This window comes from Myotis lucifugus, unplaced genomic scaffold, assembly GCF_000147115.1.
Source record: "Myotis lucifugus unplaced genomic scaffold, Myoluc2.0 scaffold_22, whole genome shotgun sequence".
NCBI lineage: Eukaryota > Metazoa > Chordata > Mammalia > Chiroptera > Vespertilionidae > Myotis > Myotis lucifugus.
In genome coordinates, this window is record NW_005871070.1 from 5,027,961 (window position 1) to 5,041,403 (window position 13,443).

The 13,443-nt window shown below is 44.1% G+C and overlaps 1 protein-coding gene and 1 non-coding gene across 2 annotated transcripts in view; both read left to right on the top strand.

Annotated features, from left to right (window-relative positions):
• Nucleotides 1-1,870: 1,870 nt before the first annotated feature.
• Nucleotides 1,871-13,443, top strand: part of SPTSSA (serine palmitoyltransferase small subunit A) — a 17,294-nt gene continuing 5,721 nt past the window's right edge. The window contains exons 1-2 of the mRNA XM_023751472.1: nt 1,871-1,951; nt 7,528-7,696. Coding sequence (XP_023607240.1) covers nt 1,871-1,951; nt 7,528-7,696 — 250 coding nt within the window. The remainder of the gene's footprint in view (nt 1,952-7,527; nt 7,697-13,443) is intronic.
• On the top strand, nt 5,273-5,379 carry LOC111825356. The gene has a single exon (XR_002828517.1). It is a non-coding gene; the product is annotated as a U6 spliceosomal RNA (small nuclear RNA).

Here is a 13,443-nt window from a genome sequence, read left to right on the forward strand (position 1 = left end):
TTCCTCATATTGTGACCCAACCATAAAATTATTTTCGTTGCTACTTCATAACTGTAATATTGCTACTGTTATGAATCGTAATGTAAATATCTGATATGCAGGATGGTCTTAAGCGACCCCTGTGAAAGGGTCGTTCGACTGCCAAAGAGGTCTCGACCCACAGGTTGAGAACCATTGCAGTAGAGGCACCAGCAGTTCTTTTATGTAGTCAGAGGGGAGTGAGAGAGGGTGACAACCTGGTTTTCCCACCCTCTCCGTAACCAACAAACGTGTTAGTCATACTGCACCTTTAATTCATTCGGTGAGAATCAATGGTTAACCTAAGTTAGGGAAGGAAGGAGGTGGCTAGGACAATGGAGTCATTCAATGACTAGGACATGATTATAGAGCTCAGTCAGTACTTTAAGGTGATGGTAGGGGCTGAGGGGGTAGACTAGGATAATGTCTATATTTCTAGCTTGGTCACTAACTTTTAAAATTGCCTTTTGAGTCCCTTTATGGGCCAAGAAGATCAAATTCATTACTTTTTTACTCATTCCATGGAGCACGAACCAGTTTGGTAAGCTACATGAATCACTAAATTCTCCTCTAATTGCCTTTGGGATATTTCCAAGAAAAGGTCAACTTTCAAAGGAAAAGGTTTACCTCCAGTAAAGATTTGCAAGAGAACATACATGCCCAAGCTCTATCTTAATCTTCAAAAATGTTTCTTTCTTTTTTTTTTTTAAAATCTGGAACTGGGAAAATATTTCATAATCAGAAAAATTTCTTGACAACTCAGTTGTTAACTGAACTAATGTGCTTGCTATTCTAAGAGGCTGGGACTTTCACGTCCTCAGTGTCTCTGGTTCAGGCAGTTTCCTCTGTCTAGACTTTGTCCACATGGCCCCCTTCCCCCTTTCCAACTTCAAGCTGGGAATCATACACAACTTTGAGGCCAGGTCAAAGGTCACCTCTTTTGCCTTCCCGATACCCTCACATCCCAGGCAGGAACAATTCTGCCCCTTCCAGACTGTTTTCTCCAGTAAACTGTGCACTTTTCCACGGAGGCCCTGCATGCTCACCTTGAGTCACCTGCATGTTCATCACGCACCCACCTAGATACAGCATACGTTGGATTCCTTTGGTGGAGTTGTGGAGGATTCAGGAATGCAGTAACCAGCCTTCCGTCTGCCTAGGAAGGTTGGAACCCAGAGCCCTCCATGAAGATCAGCAGCAGCAGTGGGCATCAGGGAGGACTGCCATAGAAGCAGGATGGGCTGGGGCTCAGGGCCAGGGTTACTGCCTCTAGCAGACCTGGAGGGATGAGCTCATAGACAGGATAGAGACTTGGCATGGAGTTGGGGAAATGGAAGAAGGAAAGGGACTATTGGAAATCCTCTATAACTCAACCAAACAAGTCAAACATATGCTATATCTCGGTGTGTGAATGGGACAGTTTATAAGGGGGCTTGGGGACCAGAATTAAGGTGTAACCCAAAATGTGAGGAAAAAAATCAAGCGATGAGCCAAATTGTTGGCACAGACAGGCTGTCATTATCTTTGGGAGAGAGGGAATTATTAAATTTGAGAAGGAAAACTTAAGCTGGGTCTGGAAGAATATGATTTGGACATTTAGAGGCAAGTGGGGAAAAATTCCAGGCATAAAGGTGGAAGCAAGCATGTCGTGTTTATGAATGGAGAGGCTGTTTGTGAGTGTGTGGGGCCACCAGCAGGTATGGAGACGACAGCAACCAGAAGGGCACAGTCCAATCGTGGAGATTCTAGAAAGCACGACACAGGAATCTGTACCAAATGCAGAGGGAAATAGGGTTTCCTGTGCTTTCTGAGCAGAAAGAAGAGTGGTGACAACAGCCTTGTGCTGGGGAGGATGTGTGCGTGCTTGACTGAAGCCTGTGGATCCTGCAGTCCTGGGATTGCTGAGACTGTGATAATCAAGTCTGAGCTGAAGGTGAGGTGGGAGAGGCTGTGGCCAGTTTTCAAACTTGAATCTCAGTGTGTGCCGGGGATACTTGAAACCAACACATGCGCAATTCCCATCTTCCTGAAACATTGGATTCATTTGGGGGAAAATACTTATATATTGAAGCAAATGCAGATATATGTTGTGTTTTTTTTTTGAGTAAAATGCAAATTTAGAATGAGGTTTCAAATAAATGTTGTGCCTGTCCTCTGGCACCCCATTTTTTTTTCATTCCTTCATGGATCATAGTGCATTTAAACTGGATGTAAATTAGATGAAGGAACTTAGCTGACATTATTGAAAGGGGACATCTTACACTATCGTCAAGGTTTGATAGAGTGACTTTAAGAAAATGCCAAGTTGGTAACTGCTTCCTTTCATAGCAACTCCCAGGAGACAAAGATTTTAAAGATCACTGACTGCCACCTGGTCAGATTTTGTTTACTGGAAAGAACATCAAATGAAAGACATTTTCCAACCTCACTGGAAAGGATTTATCAGGTACTTACCCCTGAATGCACATCTACCCCTGTCTATGGACATCAAAGACTCCTTGAGGACAAGAAGCACTGAAACTGGAGGTAGACAGCTACGCCAAGAAATTGACAAGGCCTGAGTACCTATAGATTGATACTGAACTCAGAATCCATTTTGATTGTTTTAACCTATTTGCTAATGATATTAGTCATAATAGTTATACCTGTTCTTTGGAGTTTTTATATAGTCCAACTGCTTATGCTTACTAAACATGTATAAGACAACTATTAATACTCTTTTCATGATTTATGTAAATATTATACTAGATGCCAAATACAGAAAAATGAGATGGAAGGCAAAGCTCGAATCATGATAGTTCATAGGATAGAAATGATGCAAAGCATTTTTTTTTTTCAATGACATCCATAAAGCCTGACTGCTTTCCATTTACCTGTCCTTCCCTTGGTACAAGGTTTGTGGCTTGGAGGTCAAGGTACTGTTTGCCATTAACAGAGATAAGAAAAGTGAGTTTTGGGTGCAAGATTAGTTTGAAGCCAAATATGTCTCTGAACTTGTGTCCATAGTTATTAAGTAAAGTTGTACTCCCTCTTTCTGAGGAAATGAGATAATAGACGGAAAGCACTTTGAAAAGTGGGAAGGACTAGACAATTATGATAATAATAACCTTTATTATTATTTTAACTATGTTTAGATATATTCTGCCAGCAGTTAGAATAAACACTTGAGTGACTTTTGGGATTCAAAGGAAGGGATGAGACAACTGAGGGAGCAGGCATGGATGGAGAAATAGAGGGGCAAGCAAGTCTTTAGAGATGGGGGAGAAAATAGGGTCTTTCAAGGGAGCAGTGAGAGCTGCAAGAGAAGGTTAGATAGTACGGAGTGGTGGAGACCAAGACTATGCAGAATTTTTAGAAGCTGGAAATGTTCAGCAGTGTCAAATGCTGCAGAGAGGCTAAGGAGAGGAGTGATTAAGCTCTGTGGAAGCTGGAAAATCTTAGTAAATGGTTTCAATAGGGAGTAGAGGTAGAATTCAGACTTTGCATATCTTGGTGGGGTATTAGATTAAGGCCTTAGATCTGCTTCCCCATCCTACCATCTTCACCCATATCTTCACCCTAAGTCCATAAACTTGCTCAAATCTTTCTCATGTGGAAATCAAACAAAAACCCTTGCTATCATCCTGTCTCTCTCTTTTCCTTCAAAGGCAAGCTTCCTGCATAAGTAAGTCTGATTAGCTGTCTTCTTCCTTACTTCCCACTCCCTCTCAAATCAGGTTTCTTCTTCTCACTCCACAGTGGATGAGTCATCACTTGAGCCCCACGTGGATCAAACTGGCACTTCCTTTCCTCTTGCTTGTCCTCCCTGAGCCATCTGATCTGCTGGCTGTTTCTTCCTCCCTTGGCTTCTCCTGTACATCCCTCCTCTTTGCTATCAAATCTCAGCTCCTTCTGAGAGCCCTTCAATGGCTCCCTTTAGCCTCTCATTCCCTAAATGTCAGAGTCCTGGGTTTATTCTGCACTCTGTCCTTCTCACGCTGCATGTTTTCCCTGGGTGGCCTCATTAGCAATCAGGACTTCAATTACCAGTGGCTTACTGAAAATTCACATGTCTTTAGCTCCTCTTTATACTTCTCTTCTAAATTCTAGATCCATATTATATGCCCAACTGTCTCCTAGACACCTCCACGTAAATGTCCCTCAGGTACTGTGCCTCGTCCAGCTCGGGCAGGTTCAGAGAGCCTGAGGCGGGGCGGTGAAGGATTAAAGAAGACAGACAAGAGAATACAGCTGGGACTTGGTGGGACGCTGCTTCTCTGATGGAGAGACAGCACCACAGTCTGCAAGCTGAGTCTTTATTTTATAGTCAGAGCACATAAAGCAAAACAAGGTAGTGGTCAACATGTTTACAATGTACTTGTGAGTTTCACCTTGTTTTGGCAGCACTTGCTGCAGCTCCCACAGCCCATTAGCTACCTAGGAAGGAGCAAGGGAGGACTATAAGGTCAGGCTTAATTATGCTAAGAGGGCTCTGCCCTCCAAGCTGGGACTTGTTTGTGGCCCTGCCACAGGTCAGTCCGAGGCTTAACCCTATAGCCGCTCCCTACAAGGTACCTCAGACTCAGCCTTGTCCTGACAGAATTCATATCTTTTCAGCCAAACTTCTTCCCCTGGGTTCTTTGTGAATATTTTCACCATTCAAGATCTCAGCCTCTTTGCCCCATTTCTAGTCAGTTGTCAACTCTAGCAAGACGGGTTTTGTTCACTAGAATCCCAGGGCAGCTGAGGGATGCAGATTGGCTCGGCAGGGCTGCTGTGGACTGGGGGGCTTTGTACAGTAGGGAGGACTGTGTGCTAGGAATGGGCACACAGTGAGGGCAGGGTAGTTATGGGTGATGCTTCCAATCGTGGGTAAAGTTGACTGAGTAACACCAAGTGCTGAGGTACTTGGAGTTCTTGAATCTAAAGCAGTGATTCCCAAAGTGGGCACTACCGCCCCCTGGTGGGCGCTGCAGCGATCCAGGGGGGCGGTGATGGCCACAGGTGCATTTGTTTTAACTTTTTTTGTATTACCTTTCTATTCTGAGTTCAATAAATAGTTTCATAATTTCAAACTTCAATGTTTCTAATTTACACCTTTCTTTACTATATTTTACGAAAAAGGTAGAAACATTAATACATATATCTTTCTGTTTAATTGCTATTAAAATTTAAAAAAAATTAATTTCCAGGGGGCGCTGAGTAATATTTTTTCTGGAAAGGGGGCGGTAGGCCAAATAAGTTTGGGAACCACTGATCTAAAGGAACAGAGCTTGTGCTCGCTTCGGCAGCACATATATTAAAGTTGGAATGATACAGAGAATATTAGGATGGCCCCTGCGCAAGGATGACACTTAAATTCGTGAAGCGTTCCATATTAAAAACAAATAATAAAGGAACAGAGCTTGCCTGTGTCTGAATAGATCTGAACAGAGATAGCTCAATGAGGAACAGGGGTAGAGAGAAGCCCAACATAGTAAGATTCAGGTGTGGGAGGGCCAAGTGTAGTTGGATCTCTTAAAGGTAAGAAGGACCTAGTGAGTGTGGATTATACATGTTCCATTTACAGGTTCTACCTCTGCAATGTCTCTTATGGGACCCTCTTTTCCTCAAAGCCTCCAGGCTACTGCCCAACCCTGAGTCTTGTCCAAAAAGCAAATCTTATTAAGCCATTGGCTCTTTTAACTATTGGACATCAAGTTAAAAATTCTTTAGTTTCTCACACTAGGTCCTTCAGAATATGGTCCCTGTTTACTATCCAGCCCCATTTCTTGCTACTGTTGCACATTCTTTTTGCTTCACCCATAAATGAGGAAGTTCTTCCAGTCCTTTAAATACATCAGGCCTTCATGCGCAGGACTTGAAATATCTGTCTCCCCCTCTCCTCCCCAATCCCATTCATTCTGTCATTCCTACTTTTCCTTCAATATTCAGTTTAAGCACCATTTCCCAGAATTGGTGTATTCACACATGAGCTCGAGCGTGCAATCCCCAATCTGATTTTCTCTGGACTATTGTGGCATTCTGCATATAACATAAAAACACCCTTTACCACATCTCACTGTAATTAGATAACTTGCCTCTCTTTCCTAGTAGACCGAGTACTTTATGAAGGCAGATCTTAGTCTATCTGGCTTTCCAACCCGTTTTTTTTTTTTTTGTTTCTTTGTTTTTTAATCCTCATCCGAGGATATTTTTCCATTGATCTTTTAGAAAGAATGGAAGAGAGAGGGAGAGACGAGAGAAACATCAATGTGAGAGAAACAGATGTGAGAGAAACACATCGATTGGTTGCCTCCTGCACAGGCCCTAACCAGGGCCCGGGCCAGGGAGGAGCCTGCAACCAAGGTACGTGCCCTTGACCAGAATCGAACTCAGGACCCTTAGATCCGCAGGCCAAGGCTCTATACACTGAGCCAGACCGGCTAGGGCTCAACCCATTATTTAGCAATGTACAGTGCTTGATATTTTTAAATGAATAAATGAAACATTATCAACCATGATAGTTTTAAAGTTTAGGCTATCTAACCTAGAACCTTTTAACATTTAAACAGCAGGCCATTTAGTTATGTCATTTCACATGCTAACCATGCATCTCATCCCTGAAGTTGAGTGCAATGTTGCTGGCCTATTTGCCAGTGGGAAAATCTGAACACTCAAAAATGCATCTCCAGGCATGATCAGCCCACAGACAGATAGGCAGCCTGTCATCTGCAGAACCCGCCAGACCAGCATTCTTCTCCAGACCTGACCTACATGATACTTATAGCCACTAGGAGAGGTGGGCACATAGACATATTTATGATAATTTATTTTGTCTTTAGGTTAGGGACTGCATTGGTATGTTGGTGTATGTGGGTGTGTTTTCATGTATTCGCGCATGAGCGCGCGCGCTGAGGTGGGCGCAGGAGAGGAAGGAGGCAAAGTGTGCATCACTTCAGAGATGCCTTTCCTGACCTTCTTGACTAGGTGACATTCGCCTCCCCACCCTCATCGAGGACCTATTTCTCTCCCTCTGCAATCCCAGCTTTACTTGCATTTGTGTCATTAGTACCTGCCTCCCCCGCTAGATCGTAAAATGCAGATAGGAACCTACCTAATGCGTTCCAGTTCACCCGGCAATTCCCCTCCCAGTAGGATGCCTGAGGCATCGCAGATATTCCACAAATACTTTCTAGGTCTAGAGAGCGTTTTTTTTTTTTTTTTGGGCAGGACTGGGTGGACCCCAACCTGCACTCACGCCCCGCCTACCAACAGCTCGTCGAGGCGGGGCGGGGCAGGGCGCAAGTGCGCTCTCGCGGGGACAGTCCTCCGGCTAGCGAGGGCGCGGCCCGGGAAGGGGAAGTGGGGAGGGGCGGCACGACGCAGGGCTGCCCCTGGCCGCCTGGCCAATGATCGCTGGCCAGGCGGGGCTCGCGGTCGGCTCCCCGGGAGCGAGCGGGGCTGGGCGTGCCCACGGGTGACGCGCGGGCGGCGCAGGCCAATGGGCGCGGGATGGTGAGCGGGCGGGCCTCCAGGCCCGGGCTTTAGGACACGAACCCGAGGCCTGCGGGACAGACTGACGTGGGATTGCAACGCAGAAGTCACACTGCGGGGATGGCGTTGGCGCGGGCCTGGAAGCAGATGTCCTGGTTCTACTACCAATACCTGCTGGTGACGGCGCTCTACATGCTGGAGCCCTGGGAGCGGACTGTGTTCAGTATCCTGCCCGGGCCGCGGGTGCGGGGGCCGGGGCGGGAGCGCGGGGGCCCGGGCGGCATCCTCCCAGGTCCAGGGCCTGGAGGTGGGGGGAGCGGAGGGCGGAGAGGTGGTCCCGAGCGCGCGAACCGCGCGCAAGGACTGGCCTCTTCACTGCGGGCGCGCGGGGCGAAGGTCCCGGGGCCGAGGGCGGCACTCCCGGTTGGGGCGGGGGTGGGAGGGCGAGAACTCTTGAGATCCAAGGTAGAAGCGTCTTTATCACTGGAAGAAATCCCCTAGGGCGATGGCTAACCTGGCCTGTCCTGGCCCGCACTAAGGCCGCGCCTGCCTTTGGGTCAGTCCGCTGTTCCTGTGGGAGGCAAGGGACCGTGTAAATGGAGAAAATCGCTCCGGGCTTGGACGCCTTTGACCTTTAACTGTCCCTGATTTAACTGGCACTGATCCTAATTAGAACGCTAACCAGTTTTCCAGTTTTGTAGTCAGGTTGTGAATTAATGCTCATGGCAGCCCAATACAGATTTTTGAAAGCAGTTCGTTATTGTGCCTTTTTGGTCTTCAAGACGGGTAGTTTAAAAAGTGTGTTTTATGCTTTAATTTGCTGTTTGCACAGTCCGTAGAAGTAGGGCCTGAAAAGGAATTTGTGGTTAGTTGTAGACTGCTTTAGTAGAATGCTAATGCATATTTGTTAGTTATTATTAAATATTTACTATGAGCCAAGCAATTGTGCTAAGCACTTTGCCTGAATCTTAACTCATCTTACTTTCCTAACAACCTCAATTAGTAACTTAAGCTTCTGAAGATAGGCTCCCTAAAGTCCATGACATTTGTCTATGTTGGTATCCCTTGATACTATTCTTGCAGAAAAAATAACTATGAGATGTAACATTTTAAAACTTGGGGGCCAATATGAAACAAGCATTTTACACAACATGCTTACTTGGTACAGGGTCTCTCCTTCTCCATGTGCTTTAGTTTGGAGCAGCTTCAGAACAACTTTGCAAATGCAGTTGCATTCCAGTGAAGTGACTGAGGTAATTTCATTCCAAGCCTTAATAAGTGTGTTTATTTGTATGAACTAACATAAGATTGTACTGAAAGCTGAGTCTTTGTTTCAACACTTTTGAGGAAGCTTAGCTGCGTACAAGGAAATTTATTTTTTACTAGAGGCCCGGTGCATGAATTCGTGCATGGCCGGGATCCCTCAGCCTGGCTGACGATCGAGGCCTATTGGGGGGGCTGGCCGGTGAGCAGGAGGGGCGGTAGTAGGTTGGCCAGCCGGGGAGAGGTGCCGCGGGCAGCTGGGGGGGCCAGTCGGGGCCCGGATTGGGCTGGTCGGCTGCTGCACTGCATGTCATAGTGACAAGTTGTTCTGGTTGTTCTGCCATTCTGGTCACTGGGCTTTTATATATATAGATTGCTGTTGGCATTTCCAAACCTGGAATTTCAGAACCAGAATGCATATTTTGGATTTAATGTCTGAAAGTAAAGTATTCTCTGACTTACTGAACCATTTATTTGTAGCTGCAGTTTAGTCTCACTCTAAATCTATAGGTTAGAGCTCATGAGGTGTTTCTAAAATATAGAAACACATACTTCTGAACACAAACTCATTTAAAAGTGAATTTAAACAATGTTGTACTAAACTGAAACTTTTTAACTCAGAAGTTGAATGTAGAGCCCACCCACTACAGAGTCTACTGAACCATGGCTTAAAAATGCTAAGTTGAAAATTTCAGAAATAAAGAATTCATGAATTTTAAATTGCACACTGTGATGAAATCTTGCTTTTCCCAGCCTGAGATGTGAATTCATACCTTTGTCTAGCATATGTGTAGTGTATATAATATACTACCTGCTACTTAGTAGCCATGTAGCCATTTTGGTTATGAGAAAGAGAGAGAGATTTATATAACTCATTACAGGACATTGTTATAATTCTGTATTATATTACTTGTCATTTATCTCTCACTGTGTCTAACTTATAAATTAAACTTTATCATAGTTATGTATGTACAGGAAAAAACATATATGTAGGGTTTGGTACTATCTGCGGATTCAGGGATCCACTGGGGGTCTTGGAATGTATCCCCTGGATATTGGGGGACTTCTGTATAGATTTTACACTTACGAGCTTGTGTTGGCATGTGGATAAATGCTACAGCATCAATGGTGTTATGGTTTTTCTGTATCATGTTGCAGTAGTAATAGTGTCCCATAAATACCGGAAATTCTGTTTCTTTGTTATGGGGTGAGGCCACAACATTAGTAACAAAGAAACAGAATTTCTGGAGGATGAGGCCCAGAAATCAGGATTTAAAAAAGATTCCCAGGTGATTCTAATGTGCAGCCAAGGTTGAGAGCCGCTGCTCTAGAACCGTGGTCGGCAAACTGCGACTTTCGAGCCACATGCGGCTCTTTGGCCCCTTGAGTGTGGCTCTTCCTAAGCCTTAGGAGTACCCTAATTAAGTTAATAACAATGTACCTACCTATATAGTTTGAGTTTAAAAAATTTGGCTCTCAAAAGAAATTTCAATCTTACTGTTGATATTTGGCTCAGTTGACTGAGTTTGCCGACCACTGCCCTAGAAGAAGGTAAATGCATTAGCTTACATTACTCTGCTCCAACCCATTTAATAATTTGAAGTTGCCCTTATTTTAGGGAAAACATAGCTATAACTATTTCTGCATACTTTTTAGGGGCATCCTTGAACATGTGAATTTGCTTTTCTCTATTTCTTCCCAAATCAAATAGCTAGACGCGAATTAATACCTGTTGTAAATGGAAAGGTCAGTCTCAGTGGAATATGAGGGTTTTTGAAGTTTTCTAAGTAAGAAAATTGTAATTAAAAAATAAAATATTTTAAGGAAATGTATCTGTCAAGTCAGACACATTGTAAATAGTTCTTGAAACAATAATATTTATAAATTTGTTTTGTAAATCCTTCTGTGCCAGGACCTGCATCCTACATTTTGCCTTGTCTTCTGATACCACATTTGAAGTGATAATTAGCTTTTGTTTTGTCAACCAATATTTACTTTATGTGCAGACTTGGTTTCTATCTTACAAAAAATGCAACCTGACACTTGCATAAAGCAAGGTAACTATAAAATGAATCATGTAAGTGCTAAGTGGTATTGCAATGAATCTATCTCAGAGGGGAAGTTTTTGACATGTTTCAAAAGCTTTCCCTATTGGCAGCCATTAGTGCAAAGGAAACGACCAGGTTTTGTAACCAGGACAGGTTTTGTAACCAGTGAGACACTCCCTGTAGTGCCTCATTGAATAATATTGTAACCATGCTGTTGAGGGCAGGTGGAAAAAATAAAAATACCTTGTTAAAAAATTTGAAGCACAAGTAAAAGTCATTTTAGCCTTGTTTTTTTTTAATAAAAAAATGAGGTTTTAGCCTGTAATCACTGGGTTATATTTGCTATCTCTCTACAGCTTCTTATATATATATATATTTTAAAAATATTTTATTGATTTTTTTACAGAGAGGGATAGAGAGTTAGAAACATTGATGAGAGAGAAACATCGATCAGCCGCCTCCTGCACACCCCCTACTGGGGATGTGCCCGCAACCAAGGCACATGCCCTTAACTGGAATCAAACCCGGGACCCCTCAGTCTGCAGGCTGACCCTCTATCCACTGAGCCAAACTGGTCAGGGCAGCTTCTTATGTTTTCATTAGAGGCCTGGTGAATGAAATTTGTGCATGGGACGGAGGGAGGTGTCCCTCAGCCTGGCCTGCACCCTCTTGCAATCCGGGACCCCTCGGGGGATGTCCCACTGCCAGTTTAGGCCCGATCCTGGCAGTCGGGTATCCCTTTCGCAATCCAGGACCGCTGGCTCCTAACCACTCGCCTGCTTGTCTGATGCCCCTAACTGCTCGCCTGCCTGGCTGATCACCCCTAACCACTCTGCCTGCCTGCCTGATCACCCCTAACCACTCTGCCTGCCTGCCTGCCTGATCACCCCTAACCATCTCTGCCTTGTCCCCCGCCACCGCGGCTTTGTCCGGAAGGACGTCCAGAATGATGTCCGGAAGGTCATTTGGCTGTCTGGTCTAATTAGCATATTACGCTTTTATTATTATAGATGGCATTTTACATTTCCATTTATTTTAAGCAAAATATGGGCAGTTTTGGGGTTATGCTAGGAATTAGATTCTCCCTGAAAAACAGGCCTTGTTTCTTCAAAGACAGAATTTTTAAACCACAGTGCTGGGCGTACAAATAATGCTTGAGAAACATTTGTTTATATATTGATGTGTCATTTCAAAGCAATTGCATAAGTATTTGGGAATGGTAAAAGAGACCTGATTTTAAACCACTTTTAGAGTAGCTTTGAAGCTTGGCTATTTCTAATGAACAGAATTTAGTTCTTGGGGAGAATTAAAGTTTAAAGAAGTAGAAAATGCTATGATTGGAAGAGCTTTCTTGATTTTTTTTGGAGATGTTAAAAAAAATTTGCATTGCTCTGTCTATTCACTTGTGAAAGGTATACGTTTGCTGAATTCTGTGTTCCAAACGTATTATGCACCTTCTAATTGCAAGATACTATTCTAGATAGTGGGACTATAACTGTGAGTAAAATAGATAAAAATATTTATTCTAATGCCACTAGATAAATAAGTAAAAAATACCGATGATTAGATTGTTAAAGCTGTTATGGAGAAAAAGAAAGCAGAGAAGAGGCTAGGAAGTAAGGAAGAGGGAATGTTCTTCAGTTTTAGCTACAGTGGTCAGGAAGGGGGCATTTAGAAAGATTTAAGCAGAGCACGAATTCAGGGCAATGGGTATTGCAGGCAGAAGGAAGTACGAACTCAAGGCACCAGCATGTCTGGCATGTTTCAGGGATGCTGAGGGGCCACTGTGGCTGGGCGAGTGAAGGGCGTGTGAGTAGCAGGAGGCGAGGTCAGGTCCTGTAGGGCCTCCTGGGTGCTGGAGTGAGAGTTCGGGCGATACAGTGCCTCAGGTTTTGAGTCTTCTAAGATTTTTATGGTTTCCTGTCTTACATTTAAGTCCTTTATCCATTTTGAGTTTATTTTTGTGTATGGTGTAAGTTGGTGGTCTAGTTTCATTTTTTTGCATGTACCTGTCCAATTTTCCCAACACCATTTATTGAAGAGACTCTCTTGACTCCATTGTATGCTCTTGCCTCCTTTGTCAAATATTAATTGAGCATAATGGCTGGGGTCAATTTCTGGGTTCTCCAGATGCTAATTTTTAAACGTCCTAAAATAGAGCTAAAAGGACTCCTACCTGTGCAGTAGCTGAGCTGAGGGATGTTTCTTGCTAAAGGTTATGATTCTTTTCCTGTGACTGCTTTCACTTAGGGCAGTGGTCAGCAAACTGCGGCTCATGAGCCACATGCAGCTCTTTGGCCCCTTGAGTGTGGCTCTTCCACAAAATACCACGTGTGGGCGTGCACATACAATGCAATTGAAACTTCGTGGCCCATGCGCAGAAGTCGGTATTTTGTGGAAGAGCCACACTCAAGGGGCCAAAGAGCCGCATGTGGCTCGCGAGCGCGCAGTTTGCCGACCACTGCTTAGGGCTTTGATTAAGTTTCACCAGACAGCCTGTGGTACGACTTTGTTAAATTCTTTATTTTTATTTTCAGTAGAGGGGCTCTTAGATAAAGTAGAATTTATTTCGAGCCGAAAATTATAAAAGGAGTTTGACTAATAGAAGAAAGGAATGTTTTTAGATGCCATTTTTAGGCTGGGCCCCCAAAAAAAAAAA